Source organism: Geotrypetes seraphini, chromosome 8, assembly GCF_902459505.1.
Source record: "Geotrypetes seraphini chromosome 8, aGeoSer1.1, whole genome shotgun sequence".
Lineage (NCBI taxonomy): Eukaryota > Metazoa > Chordata > Amphibia > Gymnophiona > Dermophiidae > Geotrypetes > Geotrypetes seraphini.
Window position 1 is genome coordinate 128783965 of NC_047091.1, and position 17170 is coordinate 128801134.

A 17170-nucleotide genomic window follows, 5' to 3' on the forward strand; every position below is an offset into this window, starting at 1 on the left:
AAAAAACCATGTTCACAATGATTTAATCTATAGTTCACACAACCCATGTATAGCTCAGCTAGGAGTTATAAGATGGTATTTAGAAAACAAAAAAGAGGCTTTATATTCACTCTGTGACTCCACATGCTTCCAGTTCACCCTGGATGTGTAGCATTCATCTGGAAGGCCATTATAGTGGGCAGGACTGCAATTCTCCAATGCTGGCTGACCGCTCAGGCTCCCACGTTAGCCCACTGGTGAAACTTGATACAACTTGCTAGGCTTAAGCATCAAGCTATCCCTAACTTGAGACTCAAGACAAGGGTCTTTATTTTGTCAATGTTCATTAACATTTTGTAATACTCATACACCTACAGCTAGAAGCAGACTACTCAAGAATTGTCAGTTGTCAACCCTCTATTGTTGCTGTTTCTAGGTTGGGTTGGGAGGGTGGGGGTGGGTTTTGGGAGTTCGACACTTCTGTAACTGAGATAAGTCAACTTTTCTTGTGTTATTCTATTAGAAATAATAAAAATGATTTAAACATAAAAAGGCTTTATATTTATGAAATTGTATTCACTGCTATTTAATTTTTTTTAATTTACAAAAGAAGGGTTATCTTTAAATAACCTACAAGATATGATCAGTTCAGCAAACATTTCTGACATAAATTATTTTGTAGCATAGTCAGTATCTATATATGATCTCTCCTGAGTGAGATAATAGTTGTATACAGAATACAAAAAGGTGTCTTTTCTGAATGTCCTATTAAGCACATGAATATTGTTGCTCTTTTGTTAAACATACACCATTTAAACTTTTAGAAAAGGGGGGGAGATAGACCACGTTTCCTGTACTGAGTGTGGCAATACATGACAATATCAATGTATTTTATTTTACCTGAAGGATAGCTCACTGACCGCTATCCCTTGTCCAAATGGCTAGTACCAAAGCATCTGAATTTGCTATAGCTCACATCGATTGGTGGATAGTTAGTCCCAGATTCTACAAACAACATCCCACTGCTGTCTAACCAGCCAATCAGGACGCACTTTTTATTTTAAACCTCCTGAAGCAGGCTGCCTACATGGGAGGCACCTCCGGGAATCTAGGGAGGCATGCAAGCCCACCTAAGCTCACCCAAGGCTAGGCGTAGGCATAGTTTGGCCCGGAAGTAGCCTTAGGTGGACCTAGGTGGCCGTACCCGTCACCCTAGGCCAGCAGGAGACACATACAATGTAGGCCAGCAAAATGCTGGCCTACATTATAAGTAGATGTGGCCACTAAGATTATGTCAGAACCCCACCACATAGATAACCATAGACCACCCAACCCAGACTCCCCCTCCACTAGAACACCTCCTAACCCGTTCCCCCCTAACCTTTTTGATGGCTGGCTGGACAGATCTTTCCTTCATCTGGCAGGCCCACTTCCCTGTGAATGGCAGGTCTGCCCCTTCCCGGTGCATTGTAGGATGCACTGGGTGGGGTCTTAGGCACATGAGCCAACCTAATATTCCAGTTGGCCCCTGTGCCTAAGGCCCCTGCTATGGGCAGGGCCATAGGCCCCCCCCCCCAGTGCATCCCACAATGCGCCGGGAAGAGGCAGGCTTGCCATTCACACAGAGGTGGGCCAGCCATCGAACAAGGTTAGAGAGGGGTCCAGGGCGGGTGGAGGCTGGGTGATCTATAGGAGGGGTGCTGGGCAGGAGGGATTGGCCATCTCTCCTGCTGGTAGTCTTTGCTGTGAGTGGGGACAGGTTGCCACTAAACTTATGGCAGAAGGGAGATCCCTTGCCGCAATAAGCTCAGCGGCAACTCGATTCTCTAAAACACGGACGGCGGTGAGTATCAGGGTTTTTTTTTAGGGGGGCTTAGGCGTGATTCTACATAGGACACCCGTTGGCTTCTGAGACTGGGCATCCTATACAGAATCTGGGCCTTAGTGTTCCAATCTATTCACCACAGGGCCGCTCTATTTGTACTTTTATCTCACGGTCAGGACACCACTGTTATTTATCCTGTTGTAAACATTGGTGTGGAGTTTGATAATATGCTTATGTAGCTTTTGGATCATCTCACATGGGTACAGCTATTGAATGATAGCTGGACTTCTTTCAAGCCAATGGATCCCTCTGTGTGAGCATTACCATTTCATTTAAAGAGTGAACCGCAGACTGACAGCTCCTGATGGACTAATTCATCCTCCTGTTCCCTGAATGCCAAGCTCGCCTACTACCTCAGAACTGAACACTTTTGTTTTCATCTGTTCTTTCCATAAAATGTTTCCTTTTCGCTGGAGGCCCAGTTACATGACATTTGCCTTCCTAAGAACAATTTGCTATACAGTTTAAACTATTTACTGAATAATACCTGGTATAGCCATACACCACCATTAATGGGACAATCTATTCCACGCCTCTGATAACCAATGACTCTATGGAGAGTCCAGACTTTATTTCATATGATATACATTCACTCCTTCTTCACATGAGGAACGAGACATTTCACAAGCTGCTGAACTTTAAAGAACTCTATGGCTATATTGAACAACTTAAGACAACCTCCAAAGAAGTGAATCATACCATCATTTTTGAGAATGGATAGATTGCACAAACTGTTGAAAATTTGCTATGAGCTGCTCATGTCTCAGTTTGGGAACTTTTCTTTGGGTATCCACCTACTGCTGATCCTGTCTTCAATGTTCTTATTCATCCTATCATTATCTTAATTGTTGTACAAATTTTACAATATAATGTTATGATTTTCCTATGCTGCAAAATTAAAACACATCACATATCCTACAAGTTAGCATCTACATTTTAAGATAGTTACACATGATTTTCCAGTATCTTTCTGACATTTAATTAATTTGGCATGGTCTCTTGCATTGCACCCTAGCGTCAGATATAGTATATGGTCTCTTTCCATACCCTCATACTCATGGTATCTTTAGGCTAAACCTCCAGACAGAACTGCCTGCATCCCTTACACACTGTTCATTCTCTTATGGGTAATGAAGTGGCATAGTGGGTTTTCCCTGACCTAACACACGAGGTTTGGACTTATAATAGGAAGTACTTAGCTCCATGGTAATGGAGCCAGACTGTGCAGGATAGGGTCCTGCTAATATAGCAGAATATGTAATACTGGAGGTAGTGAGGCATCATAGAATGGCAAACTGGCTGTGTACAAAACAGTTGCAGGAGTGAATGCCATATGGAATGGTACCACAGGCTTACTTTCATTAAAAAAGGGTGAGATGTCAGCCTTACATTACTGTATGCTGACTGTCAGCATGTGTATTGGCAAGACCAGAGTATCAGCAAAGGTCTCTGGGATATTATATTAAACAATTATAGTGTTCACATTTGAAAACTGATCCTATAGGAAGGCTTTCCAAACTAGTTGGAATATCACTTAGTAAATGTATCTCCCCAGATTTAAGTACATCAATAAGTTAATTTTACTACTAAAGACCCTACTTTTAAAGATCCTTGCTTCAAATATACTCCATTTAGTTTATGATTGCAAGTTCAAAATATCATATCGGACAAATGTAGATTTAACTTATGATCTCATTAGAACTGGTCTTGTTACCTGTTAATTTGATCTCCTTCATTAAACAGGTTTTTCAAACCCACAACCTTAGTACATATTTGTGTAGCATAGTACATCCTTTTCACAGAAATTAACATATATATTGAATTTTTCTCTCCACATTTGTTTAGTGATGAGAATGCCATCTTTAAGTTGTACATTCTTTAATTATCAACAAACTTTTTCAACTTCAACAAGTCAACTTTAAAGCAAGGTATGTATCTTTTTCAAGATGGAAAACATTTTTTCCCCCCAACTCTGAGGAATCATCTCTGCACTGTTCACTCCATTCCACATTTATCATAACTTTCATAGTAATTCCTGCACCAAAGTGACTGGTGCAGGCTAATAGGACAGGGGACCCAACAACTTCCAGGGCAAGCTCATTAAACTTTATGGTCCAAATTTAAGAGCAGCCCTTCCCCTATCTATGCTGGTGCCAAGACATAAGAAAAATCAGACATGCAAGCATTCAATTCTTCTATACCAGCTACAATATTGCCATTGGGTAAAGTTGGATTATAGCCTTCCATTTCCCCATTATGAAAGCAAGAATCAGCCATTGTGACATAAAACGAGGGATTACAGCACAACCCTACCCCAGGGCCATTTTGGCATATTAAAACACGTAAAAAATTGTGTGTGTGTCCCCCAAGTGGGACATAACCAACATAGCTGGGTTTAAATGTTTAGACCATTGCTTGGAAACATTTCATGAACCAGGATTAGCATAAACTCTGAAAGCCATCATCAGTATGAGCAAACAGATCTATTTCTAAGGACCCTGTTGTACAAGAAATTGCAGCCTTTACTGCCTGCCAGCTGACAGCCAAGATTTACAGCTTGCTGACTGGATACTGAGAGACAGAATACTCGGCTTGATGGTCATTTAGTCTGACCCTTTATGGCATCTCTTATATTCTTATGTAAAGTTTGCATGCCCATTCCAGAAGTTTGCCCTAAGAGAACTGGGTTGCAGACACATAGGATTTCAAAACTGGGTTTGAATTAATGTCTATTACACAGATTGTTCCAGATACACTTTTTTCCTTCATCAAGCCATTTCATTCAAAGGCAGGACTAGGCTAAGGCACAATACTCAGGAGATATGCACTAGCTCCAGTATTATTAGGGTTCTGGTTCATCCTCACAGCTGCTCTGACTATCTTCTTCATCTTCTACAGCCTCCAGGGAACAGCTACGAATAGAGCTCTCAATCTGCTTCCGCTCCACTAAATGAAACCAACAATGTGTATATATTAGATATATATAATATATTAAATGAACATATATCAGGTCTCACATTAGGACAAGGTCTGAACAAGTATCCCAGACCACAGTCAAGACATCAAGCTAAAAATAAAAGTTAAAAATTCTTATACAAACACATAAGATACAGGCTCTAGGAAGTGACAATCACACTATTTCATTTGGAAAGATTTGACAGCTTACCATCTCATTAAAAGGAAAAATGTTTCAAGGTTCTCTTTCTCTTTCCCATCTCCCCCCCCCCTAACCCCCACCCCCACCCCCATCCCCCCCCAAAAACAAAACCACACACACACCATTACAATCATATTTATTATATATACAAGGTTAAAGCAGTGAGAAGGCAGGGTTCAAAACCTACTTCTCCCACTGAAGTATATGAGTGGGCAATTTCTTCATCTTCCATTGCCTTAAGCAATTGCTTGAAGCAGGGACCTAATTTAAACTACAGCAGTTGAACTCTAATTCACCTTGAGCTTGAATTTAGAAGAGGTAAGAATTAAAACCCAAATCAATTAAGTTTAAGAATGTAGGAGCAGTAATTACAATTGTATATGCAAACTATGATACATCAAGAAGGCCATCAACCCTGACTTTAAGCTAGGACTTTTACAGACCATTTTCATATCATATTTGAGGGGGGGAAAACCCCACACAACTGCCAAAGCAGTCTCAATGCCAGTGATAGGTGATAGAATCAACTCTTAGCATTATGTTGTAACATTTTTTATTTTTTTTTTTGGGGGGGGGCAAATGAGTGTCCGATTCTAAAAATACTTAACTATCCAGTTCTGTCTTAACTTACCATCACTGGTAGACTTGTACAGTAAGCGAAGGAGCTGCTTTTGGTTGTACTGAATGAGGTACTTCTGACATGTCCTTATGGTTCCTGTCAACAGAGAAAGCAATGGAAACTGAACTCGCTTGTATTATCACTTTCAGCAGTAATTCATGTCCTTAAAAAAATGGCAGCCTGTGTTTGCTTACATTCAAAGAGGCATTATATTATTGTTGATCTCTCAAATGCTACAACAATTTCACCCAAGAGGGCAGCTGCCAGCTTTATTTACAGGTTCTTAGGTTTGAAGTATTTTTTTTCTTTTCTTTTGCAATCTGATATTTTCAAAAGTATATTGAAACAGCATAATGTTTCTATAAGCCTCATTGAGATATATATAGATATACAGTGGTGCCTCACACAACGAACTTAATTGGTTCCAGGAGCAAGTTTGTTATGTGAAACGTTCGTTATGTGAAACGCGTTTTCCCATAGGAATACATGTAAAAAAAAATAATTCGTTCTGCAGCATAAAATATGCTAAGATGACATAAAAAAAGATAAATTTTTGGTTATTATTTTTATTTAGATACATGTAAAAACATAATTGTTTTTTAAAACAACACACATTTTTTAAATTTAAAGACAGACTAAGTAGAGTCTAATTTTACAGTGAGAGAGGGCAGAGTCTCAGCGGCAAAAACTGGGACTTAACTGTTCATTTTTTTTTTTTTCTACCGTGTTTCCCCGATGATAAGGCAGGGCCATCAAATAAGACAGCCCCCCCTTTTTAGAAAAAAATGTAAAATAAGGCACCCCCCCGCAAATAAGCCACCCACCGATACCTGCGCTTACCCGAATCGGGTGGTACGGTGGGTGACTCCGTGTGGTCCCTGGCACCCCCGACACGATCGGGGCAAGAGGGAGCTCAAGCCCTCTTGCCCCCCCGACTCCCCGACACGATCGGGGCAAGAGGGAGCCCAAGCCCTCTTGCCCCCCGACTCCCCGACACGATCGGGGCAAGAGGGAGCCCAAGCCCTCTTGCCCCCCCGACTCCCCGACACGATCGGGGCAAGAGGGAGGCCAAGCCCTCTTGCCCCCCCCCCCGACTCCCCGACACGATCGGGGCAAGAGGGAGCCCAAGCCCTCTTGCCCCCCGACTCCCCGACACGATCGGGGCAAGAGGGAGCCCAAGCCCTCTTGCCCCGCCGATTCCCCAACTCCCCGACAATATCGGGCCAGGAGGGAGCCCAAGTCCTCCTGGCCACGGCGACCCCCTAACCCCACCCTGCACTACATTACGGGCAGGAGGGATCCCAGGCCCTCCTGCCCTCGACGCAAACCCCCCCTCCCCCCAACGACCGCCCCCCCCAAGAACCTCCGACCGCCCCCCCAGCCGACCCGCGACCCCCCTGGCCGACCCCCACGACACCCCCAACCCCCTTCCCCGTACCTTTCTGTAGTTGGCCGGACAGACGGGAGCCAAACCCGCCTGTCCAGCAGGCAGCCAACGACGGAATGAGGCCGGATTGGCCCATCCGTCCCAAAGCTCCGCCTACTGGTGGGGCCTAAGGCGCCTGGGCCAATCAGAATAGGCCCGGGAGCCTTAGGTCCCTCCTGGGGGCAGGGCCTGAGGCACATGGTCGGGTTGGGCCCATGTGCCTCAGGCCCCGCCCCCAGGAGGGACCTAAGGCTCCCGGGCCTATTCTGATTGGCCCAGGCGCCTTAGGCCCCACCAGTAGGCGGAGCTTTGGGACGGATGGGCCAATCCGGCCTCATTCCGTCGTTGGCTGCCTGCCGGACAGGCGGGTTTGGCTCCCGTCTGTCCGGCCAACTACAGAAAGGTACGGGGAAGGGGGTTGGGGGTGTCGTGGGGGTCGGCCAGGGGGGTCGCGGGTCGGCTGGGGGGCGGTCGGAGGTTCTTGGGGGGGGGCGGTCGTTGGGGGGAGGGGGGGTTTGCGTCGAGGGCAGGAGGGCCTGGGATCCCTCCTGCCCGTAATGTAGTGCAGGGTGGGGTTAGGGGGTCGCCGTGGCCAGGAGGACTTGGGCTCCCTCCTGGCCCGATCGTGTCGGGGAGTCGGGGGGGCAAGAGGGCTTGGGCTCCCTCTTGCCCCGATCGTGTCGGGGAGTCGGGGGGGCAAGAGGGCTTGAGCTCCCTCTTGCCCCGATCGTGTCGGGGAGTCGGGGGGGCAAGAGGGCTTGGGCTCCCTCTTGCCCCGATCGTGTCGGGGAGTCGAGGGGGCAAGAGGGCTTGAGCTCCCTCTTGCCCCGATCGTGTCGGGGAGTCGGGGGGGCAAGAGGGCTTGGGCTCCCTCTTGCCCCGATCGTGTCGGGGAGTCGGGGGGGCAAGAGGGCTTGGGCTCCCTCTTGCCCCGATCGTGTCGGGGAGTCGGGGGGGGCAAGAGGGAGCCAGGCGGAGAGAGGGCAGTTAAGCGCAGTGCCTGCGCGGAAGGATGCAGCTCGGGCGACTTCGTTGTGTGAAACGAAGTTCGTTGTACGAATCAAGACATAAAGTTCGTTGTGCGCAGCGTTCGCTGTGCGAGGCGTCCGTTATGCGAGGCACCACTGTATATATATTTTTTTTTATTAAGTCAGTTCAAGTCATGTGATCCTGTCGGGTCATAAAAGCAGAAGTCACACAGACAAGCAAGTAGCATGCTGCCTACACAAGAAAAAGCCCCCCACCCCACCGGAACCAGGAGGTCCTGGAAAGTTATTCAAATTCTTCAAACAAATCTAATTTTTTAATTAATTTATGAGTGGAGATTTATCACCTTAAATATTCTCTTTCATATATGTAGGGATGAAGATCTGATAAGTTCTGATCAAGGGCATCAGAACACAGGCAAGGTCAGCACACAGGCAGTTCTGAACCAGGCCAGGTCAGCACACTGATCTAGGCCCTGTGTAGAAGTATTAATCCTTTCTCGTTACCTCTTGACAAAGCAAGGAAAAAGGTTTGCACCTTGAGACAGAATGCTGAGGCAGTCCCCCCTCCCCTTTTGTCACAAGACTCTTGCCACATATTAACCTGACACAGGTTTACCCTTATCTTATCTCTTATCTTGTTTAAGCATCCCTTATATGGGCAACAATCAGACTTTGCCTATGTGCCAAAGCAGACCCTGAGCTTAAGGCTAATCAAGAGAGCTTAAGAAGCATGCATTATAACCTTTGGACTGTCACATGCTATAGTAAGATTTGAGACATATCAGAAATGTACACATTGGGAATCACTTTATTGTAACAGTTATTATGTATTCATATGTCACGTGAGATAGTAGCTTTGAGAAGCATAATGAAATATGTAAACAATGAGTTACCTTGGTCTAATCCTCACTGTAAATGCATTATGAAATTATAACCTTGTAGAGCATTAGCTAAGTAATTAATGGAGCGCAGATTCTCAATAAAAGGGTGAGAGACCATCCATTAGGGAGCTCCTCCTTCCCGACTCTAAGACTGTGTGTGTGTGTTTCCTGTGTGGCATTCCTACACATATAACCCACTGTTATGTTGTCAGGGATTCACATCACTGCGAGGCATAAGGATATGTAAAACATGTGTGGTTCCGCACACTTTAAATGTAAATACAGGGAGACTGCATATCTTATGCGTTTTATGAGTCAATATTTATAACTTATTGCTTGACTTAATTGGTAGCATGGACTGTTGCTATTGTTTGGATTTTAGCCAGGTACTTGTGACCTGGATTGGCCACTGTGAAGACAGGATGGACCATTGTTCTGACCCAGTGTGTTAAGAGTCCAATCCAGGTTTTCTTGGACTCTGAGTACATTCCTCTACATACAAACCCAAGACACAATTGAACATAAACAAAAAGAAGTTTTATTTTCATTCAGTAGCTCCACTTTTAAGGCACAAAAGAAAAAATACATTTCTGTATTTGAACCCTTGTCTTACAGCTGCCCTGCCCCAAACACAGGGTTAAGACAGCCCACTGAGCTCACAGTCTAGCTCTAGTCAAGTACCATCTTTGATTCAAAGTTCGTTAGTTAAATGTTCTATTTCTCTGTGCTCAATTCACATTTCAAATCCTCACTAATATGGTCCCTCCACCAACCAGCTACCTTACTTTTGATTAACTGCCTTTTCTCAGGGATCAAAGCTCAATGATGGTTCCATAACTATCATGGTCTGAACTGCATTAGCAATGACCTAGTGGTGGCACTGATCACTTTACAAATATTTATTATTTAATCATTTATACTCATTTTAGAAATTAGCAATTGGTTATGAATTTAAATTTAAAAAAAAAAAAAAACTTAAGGTGTAGGGAGGGGGGAAGTTTTTTATTATATGTTTTATATGATAATGGAATATATGGGTGGGAGGGGTGGGAAAGGGGAAGGGATAAGAATTTATGAAATGTATCAATGATTATTTGTAAGTGATGTATTTATTTAATGTGAATGACTATTTTTAACACTTAATGTAATTTTGAAAATGAATAAAGAATTAAAAAAAAAAAAAAAAGAATTTAAATTTAAATTGAATGAAAGTGGCAATAACCATATATGGAATATTTAAATTATAATGCCTATGAATACAAATAGTGGTTCCCATATGCTGTTTCTTTAGAGTGATTTAAAATAAGTTTCCATAGTAATAGCATACATTAACATCGAAATATGGTCAGCTGTTCAAGTTCACTGTACTGATTAAATCATATTATACAGCTCACTGTATAATATTTATTTCAGGTTTTTGTGCTGAAAGCAAGGACTCCTCTGAGTTTTATTGGTCACTGTAAGAAGTTCCTATTCAGCCAACCCCTAATTCTGTAATGTTGGTATCACCAACCAGACTCTGAATCGATTGAACATTTTCTTTAATAAATGAAGCGAAGCAAAACAAACGTACAGTCAGATGAACTCAATGCAGTTCAAGCCTATATCTTCTTACTCTACCAGCATATTGGGGTTATGCTGGGAGTGTCCACCTTGTGGCGATGACACCGTTCTCCAGACTTAGAAATAAACCTAAGCTGTGTTAGATCATTAGAACTAAAGGGTGAAAAAACCTCGTGGGAGAATAATACTACACTCGGGTTCTCATCTAGCCATGTGCTTTGCAATATGGCCACTGCTCTCTCTCTCAGACTTGAGAAGGAGGTGGGCTTATGCTCTGTGGAAGCAGCCTAGCTCTCAGGGAAAGCAAAGCCCTTTGGGAACTTAAGTCCACAGAGCACACATTACATAAACATCTATTACAAACACTTAACTTGTTCTTATACAAGAAATTTAACAAATGCCCACATAACCAAAACAAGCAGTGATGCCAGAAAGACAATACCTGAGACTCCTTGCCGAGCAGACAGGTGCTCCATAAAAATAAATATAATAAGTAATACACCAGAATGATAAATAATTAGTGATATAATATGAGCCCTCAGAGTGAGAAAGTAAGCGAGCCAGCAGAAACTGCAGCTCAAATGCTTGATTTTTAAACAGAACAAGAGAGCAAAGAGCTCACTTGACTGATGCAAATCCATCATGGGGCACACATGAGTGCTATACTAAAACTAGTGCAATAACCAATCAAAAAAAATATAATTAATATGGAGCAACAAATGCCAGGGAATTAACCCACAATTTAACAGCAGGAGAAACAGGAGAGTCTTAGCCCCTCCACAAAATATAAAAAAACATTCAAAAGCACTTAGCTTTTAGAACATGTGATGGTAAATCAAGTTAGCGTTTAAAATAGCAGAAGGTACTTATTTTGTAGTAATTTTCGTGGTGGTTCAATCAAGCGTTGGTTTCAGAAACAAGCAAAAGTCCCTTCCTCAGGAACCAGCACTAACAGGAACAAGCGAGACGCTGCCAAGCATAGTAGCTTTCATCAATTTCTTTTTTTGTGAACAGATATGTATTTAATTCCATGTACAGTACTCTGATATTCACGGGGGTTCCATTCCAGAAACCCCCGCGAATGCTGAAAAACCACGAATATGTTTTTTAGCAGGGGAGACAGGAGAGGCAGCTGAAGAGGCAGGAGAAGGCAGCCGGAGCTCCTAATTGGCGAGGCCTGACTTTAGTACAGGAAGAGGCAGTCGGAGCATACCGCGAGTGATTTCCTTCACTATTCAATTACAGGAATGAGGCGTTCAATTATAGGAATGAGGCGTTGTTCTCCTTGAAGACGAATGTGAAACCCAGCTTGGGTCGGAGGGCAGTTAAATATCAGGTTTGATTGCAAGCATGACTATGTTATTTTAACGTGGCACTGGAAAGCACTTTAGCACACAAAGCACTTCAATACGGATTAATTCAATGCGGTTTATGACACGATAGCAAAACGCTGGACAGGATTTTAACAACAAGATAAATACAGTTTCAAATATGCTTTGAATATGAACCATAGGAAGAATCAATTAAGTAACTTTAATAACAGTGATTTTTGAGTAATGTTTAAGTCGTCGTATATAATGCTTATGGAAGGAAGGGAACAGTAAAGCGCAATGATGGTTGCACAACTTTAGTGATCTGAACTGCATCAGCAATGACCTGGTGGTGGCATTGAGCACTTTACAATTATTTATTTATTTAGCCATTTATACTCATTTTAGAAATTAAATTCATAACCAATGACTAAATACAATATAATTAAATTTAAATTGAATGAAAGTGGCATTAAGAATATATGGAAAACTTATTTTAAATGACATTTGACCCTTATTTTCAGGCACTGTTTGCTTGCATTGAAAAAGAAAGCCAACTTTTTTAGGGGGGTCTGAAACATGCTCTAATAGAATTAATTTGAAAATGTTTCCAGAATATTCATTTTTGTAAAAGTTGATTAAAGATAAGTCGTGTCACAAAATAACAAAAAATTTTACGGGGATAGCTTCATTATTACATGAGCCACAGAAGGCTAAACTTTGAAATTTTTTAGCATGGTCCATTTTTCAGCCCACTGAGGCTTTTTACATACATCAGTTTCAAAAAATGAAAATCCGCATTAGTTCTATTGAATAGATTGTAAAAGGCCAAGAAAATATTTTGACTCAAATTTACCAAAATTGTGCAGGTACCAAAGTTGTGGTATGGTACCAAATAAAGTAGAGAATGACATGGTGATAAAATTTATCACTGTTCTCATCACTGCAGGAAACCATTTCCATTTTATTCTTTAAGGAGAAAGGGAAGAATCAGAGTATGAATGGGCACAACCACTGACTCTCAAACCTTGCATTGAAGAATACTGGTGTAGAAGGACCGAGGCTAAGATAGACATTAAAGAATGACACGGGATTGTTTCCCGCGGTTATCCGCAAGAACGGGAACAGTAATGAATTTTGTCACCGTGCCATTCTCTAAAACAAAGAGCTATATCTGCACAAGTATTCCACTGGCAGATTTTAAACTTTACCAGAGTTCGTTTGGGTCTTGTAAGTTTCAGCATACAAAGTTTCATCAAAATCTGTGATGGTGAGGTGGGGCACTTTTCTAAAATTAGACCACTTGACATGGGAATGATCCATCTTGAAAGTCATATCTTACCAAGAGCACTCAAAGAAATTCAGAGGAAAGCAGCCAAAATGATATGGTGTTTGCACTAGACGACATATGGTAAGAAACTTAAAACATTAAAATATATCTATCAATATCGTGGAGGAGAGGTGGGCCAGGGAAACCTTTTCCAAAAATGTGAAGGCTTTAAAACCAAAGGACATGGAGTGAGCCTACAATGAGGGAAAATTTAAAGAGGAACACCATGAAATATTTTTCCACAGAAAGGGCTGATGAAAATGCTCTTTCACAGGAGGTGGCAGAGACAGAGATATAGGACAAATACAGAAGTTTCCTATCTGAAGCGAGGATGGAATAAAAGTATACAGTATTTCCACTCAAAGCAAAACTTAAATTTTCACATTTTAAAAGAAAACAAAAGATGGCAACTTGTACAGAGCAGCAGGTACAACTTCAGCCACACTGATCTTTATCTGCTGTCATTTTCTCTGTTACCTGACACATGCAGCGTGTTGAAAAAACAAGGGTAGCGCTGGCCCCAGCTTTCCAGGCAGGTAATAAAGGGAAGTGACGACCAGAGCAGCTGATAGAAAGCTTTGCGGCAGCGAATGAACACAATACCGGTGTAAGCGTTCACATATTTTACTGCAAAGAAAGCAAAAATGCAAATGAGAGGTGAATAATACATCACCTACTACTACCTGGCCCGGCTCCCTCCTCACCTGCGAAGGAGACTGAGCAGCAAGCAAAGCCAAAATCTCCATGAGCTCGGATTAGGGCATCCTTAATCGCTGACTGCACCAACCCTTGGTTTATGTTCTGCCGACAGAGAGGATCGTCCACAACAATTTCACAGAGTAAATACCTAGTCAGGAACGGGACATGCACTCCTCAGGTTCAGAATTTTTGTTTTAAACCCCACAAAACCCTCATATAATACTTATCTAATACAAAGCTCTTACCTGCTTTTAAACCGCACCATACTGACCCTATATCAATGTCCATACAACCCAGGCACCACGTTTAAGAAAGAATGGGCGCCTTGATTATGCGTCATTTCCGTTTTCTTTAAGCGTGCAGAGGAGGGGGGGATATGTGGAAGGTGCACATGCGCATTTAAGTGCGTAAAGCTAAACTAGGCCGGGTTAGGTTAGGGGAGGGATCGTTATACGAAAGAAAAGATAAGATTTAACAGCTAACCTAGTAAACATATATTTGTATTTATTGATTTAATATTGTACATCACCATTTGCAAAAGCATTAGATGGCTACTGTTAATTTGCTAGCCAAACGAGCCCTGGTTCTCTCCGCTGTGCAGAGCTATCAGGGAGTCATTTTGGGGGATTTTCTGTACACACTTATAAACGCAAAGAGGTTGATATTCTGATGGACTTAACCGGGTAGGGATTCCCAATAAGGACTTGCTTACCGGGGCCATACCTAAATTTTCAGAGACCTGATTTTGGCACCATCTGATCTGGGCAATCTTAGAACGGAGCCAGGATAATTTAAGACTAGCACTACAAGTTAATGGCAGTTAACTCTATGATACATTAATTATTCATCACAAGTAAACAATTGAATTATGTTATATAGGTTTTACCAGATTTCTTTATGAAAAAGGACACGTTGCCCTGCCCTCACACAAACCGTGTCTCCCCCAAGTCCAGTTCGTGTCTGGAGGGCCTCCGAGTATGTGTAGATGTGATGTCATAACACACATGCATGGGATATCGCATCCATGCATGCTCTGAGGCCCTCCAGGTGCGGCCCTGAGCTTGGGGCCTTCCAAAACCTGGACAAATTGCTGGGTTTTCAAAATCCATCTGGACTGTCCTCTAAAAAGAGGACATATCCTAGTTTCCCTGGACATCTGGTAACCCTAATGTACCTATTCTGTCTTCTCCAAATATCTCTTTTGCTGTCTTCCAACCATTTATGTCTAAAATTCTCAGCTTTCAATTAGTTAACTGCTCTTTTTTCTCATCTTGTATTCCAAGCCAGATCTTGAAATATCTCTAAATAAGGGTCCTTTTACTAAAGTGTGCCAACAGATTTAGCTAAATGCTAAGGAACCCATTTTATAACTATGGGCTTCTTGGAAGTTGGAGTGATCTGGCATTTTTCTTCCACCCATAATTCAAAAAAATCAGTGCCCCACCCCATTCCACTCTATCTTAAAAGTGATCGTCTGGTGGTCCCCAGCAGCAGTAGTGTTACACATTCTGCCTGGGCAAAACATTCCTTCTGATTCGTTTCACCTTTGTTGAAACAGAAAGTGATGCCAGAGGAGGGAAAGCTTTAGAGCAGGCAGCATATGTGCAATGTTTCTACTGCCAGGGATCAACAAAACACTGCCTTTAAGGTAGTCTGGTGGGGGGAGGGAGGGAGGGGGGAGAGAAAGAAAGATGGCAAACTCTAGATAGGGAGTGAGCTACAGACCCAAGAATAAAACAGGAGAGGCCACCAGTAAAATCCATGACCAAGGTGGTGAGCTCCAGCAGCCATGAGAAGAGCTTGGTGCTACTCACCATAAAGTTTGTGTTACCTCTTGGGGGGGGGGGGGGGTAGGAGGAAGAGAGAGAAAGATAATGGGACCTGGAGGAAGAGGGAAAAGGGAGAGATGTTGGGGAGGGGTGGGAGGGAAATTATCATTCCTGAAGGGAAGGAGGATGGGATTTGATATTCTGTCTTTCTGTGATTACAGTGAAAGCAGTTTACATAATTAAGGGTATTTTATGTAGTTATTGATTTCCCACTGCAGCTCCTTGTGACTCTGGGTAAGGCACATAACCCTCCAGTGCCCTAGGTACAAATTAAGCATGAGGCCTTGTCACAAGGAATTGAACAGCATCGCAGGTTTTATCTTGACTATCTCAAGAAGACATTGAGGCCCATATTCTATAAATGGCGCCTTAAGTTAGGCACTGGTAGGTGCCCTACTGGCACCTAACTTAAGTGGTAAAAGCCATTTTAAAATGATTTAAACATATTTTAAAAATGTAGGCCTATCTACAGAGGCGCCTTAGAATGTCTAAAGTTGAAGTAGGCGTGGTTAATGCCGAAAACAACCTTAGGCATTCTAAGGTACCTCTGTAGACGCAATTCTCTTCAAAGATAGGTGCCGGAAATGTAGACCTTTTCAAACGATAATCACAAATACAATAATGATACATAAATAATAAAAAAGGTCTAAGATAAAATATCAAAATAAAAATAAAACATAATCAATAATGTCATAATAAGAAAACATAATAATACCATGAATATATGCAACCTAAAATAGAACAGTAAGAGCAAGGTGACGTACAAAAACATCTAAATCAAAATAATTCCAATCATACCCAGTAGATGGCACTGTGGCACTTAAAACATCTGAAAGAAATGCTATAAAAGAAAAGCACCAGTGTAATAAATTAAACATTCATGTCATTATTTAAAACAAAATAAAAGTACTAAAAAGTATAAAAGGGAGAAGGCTGGATGTGCACACAGAGACATAGTAGAGTGTAGGGAAGTGCAAAGAACATTGCTTCAGGATTCAGAAACCACTGAAAAGTGGGGAGTCTGACTCTAAAATGACTGCTATAACACCCTCCATGGAAATAAATGTGCCCTTGATGGGGGTAAAACCGCCGGGAGAGAAAGCCGCGAGAATAATAAAGGCTTATACTAGTACCTCTGGGCTCGTGGTGAAAACAATAAATTATCAGGAAAAAAGATGCCAGAAATCTTTTAATGTGTTATTATTAATTAAAAAAGTCATACCAAAGCACAATTTTAGAATAACACATTCATGGTTTTATTACCCATTTCGGAATTTTGATTTCACACCAGAAGAGGTTTACAGAGAACTGTCGAAACTCAAGGTGAACAAAGCCATGGGACCGGACAATTTGCATCCAAGAGTGCTCAGAGAGCTATGCGATGTTTTGGCGGAACCGTTAGCCATGCTCTTCAATCTCTCCCTAAGTACGGGGAGAGTCCCCCTGGACTGGAAAACTGCCAATGTTGTTCCTCTGCACAAAAAGGGTTGCAGAGCAGAGGCT

The 17170-nt window shown here is 42.4% G+C and overlaps 1 protein-coding gene across 2 annotated transcripts; it reads right to left on the reverse strand.

Moving 5' to 3' along the window:
* Positions 1-549: 549 nt before the first annotated feature.
* POP5 (POP5 homolog, ribonuclease P/MRP subunit) lies at positions 550-14241 on the reverse strand. 2 transcript variants are annotated; one of them, XM_033956021.1, is made up of 5 exons: positions 14084-14240; positions 13844-13986; positions 13617-13766; positions 5653-5736; positions 550-4810 (listed from the first exon to the last, which is right to left on the reverse strand). In XM_033956021.1, the coding sequence occupies exons 1-5, from the start codon at positions 14101-14103 to the stop codon at positions 4707-4709; spliced, it is 501 nt and encodes a 166-aa protein (XP_033811912.1). In that variant the 5' UTR covers positions 14104-14240; the 3' UTR covers positions 550-4706. The 2 variants fall into 2 exon arrangements, with proteins under 2 accessions (XP_033811912.1, XP_033811913.1); XM_033956022.1 differs by lacking the exon at positions 13617-13766 and having other exon boundaries at positions 14084-14241.
* Between the last annotated feature and the right edge of the window lie 2929 nt (positions 14242-17170).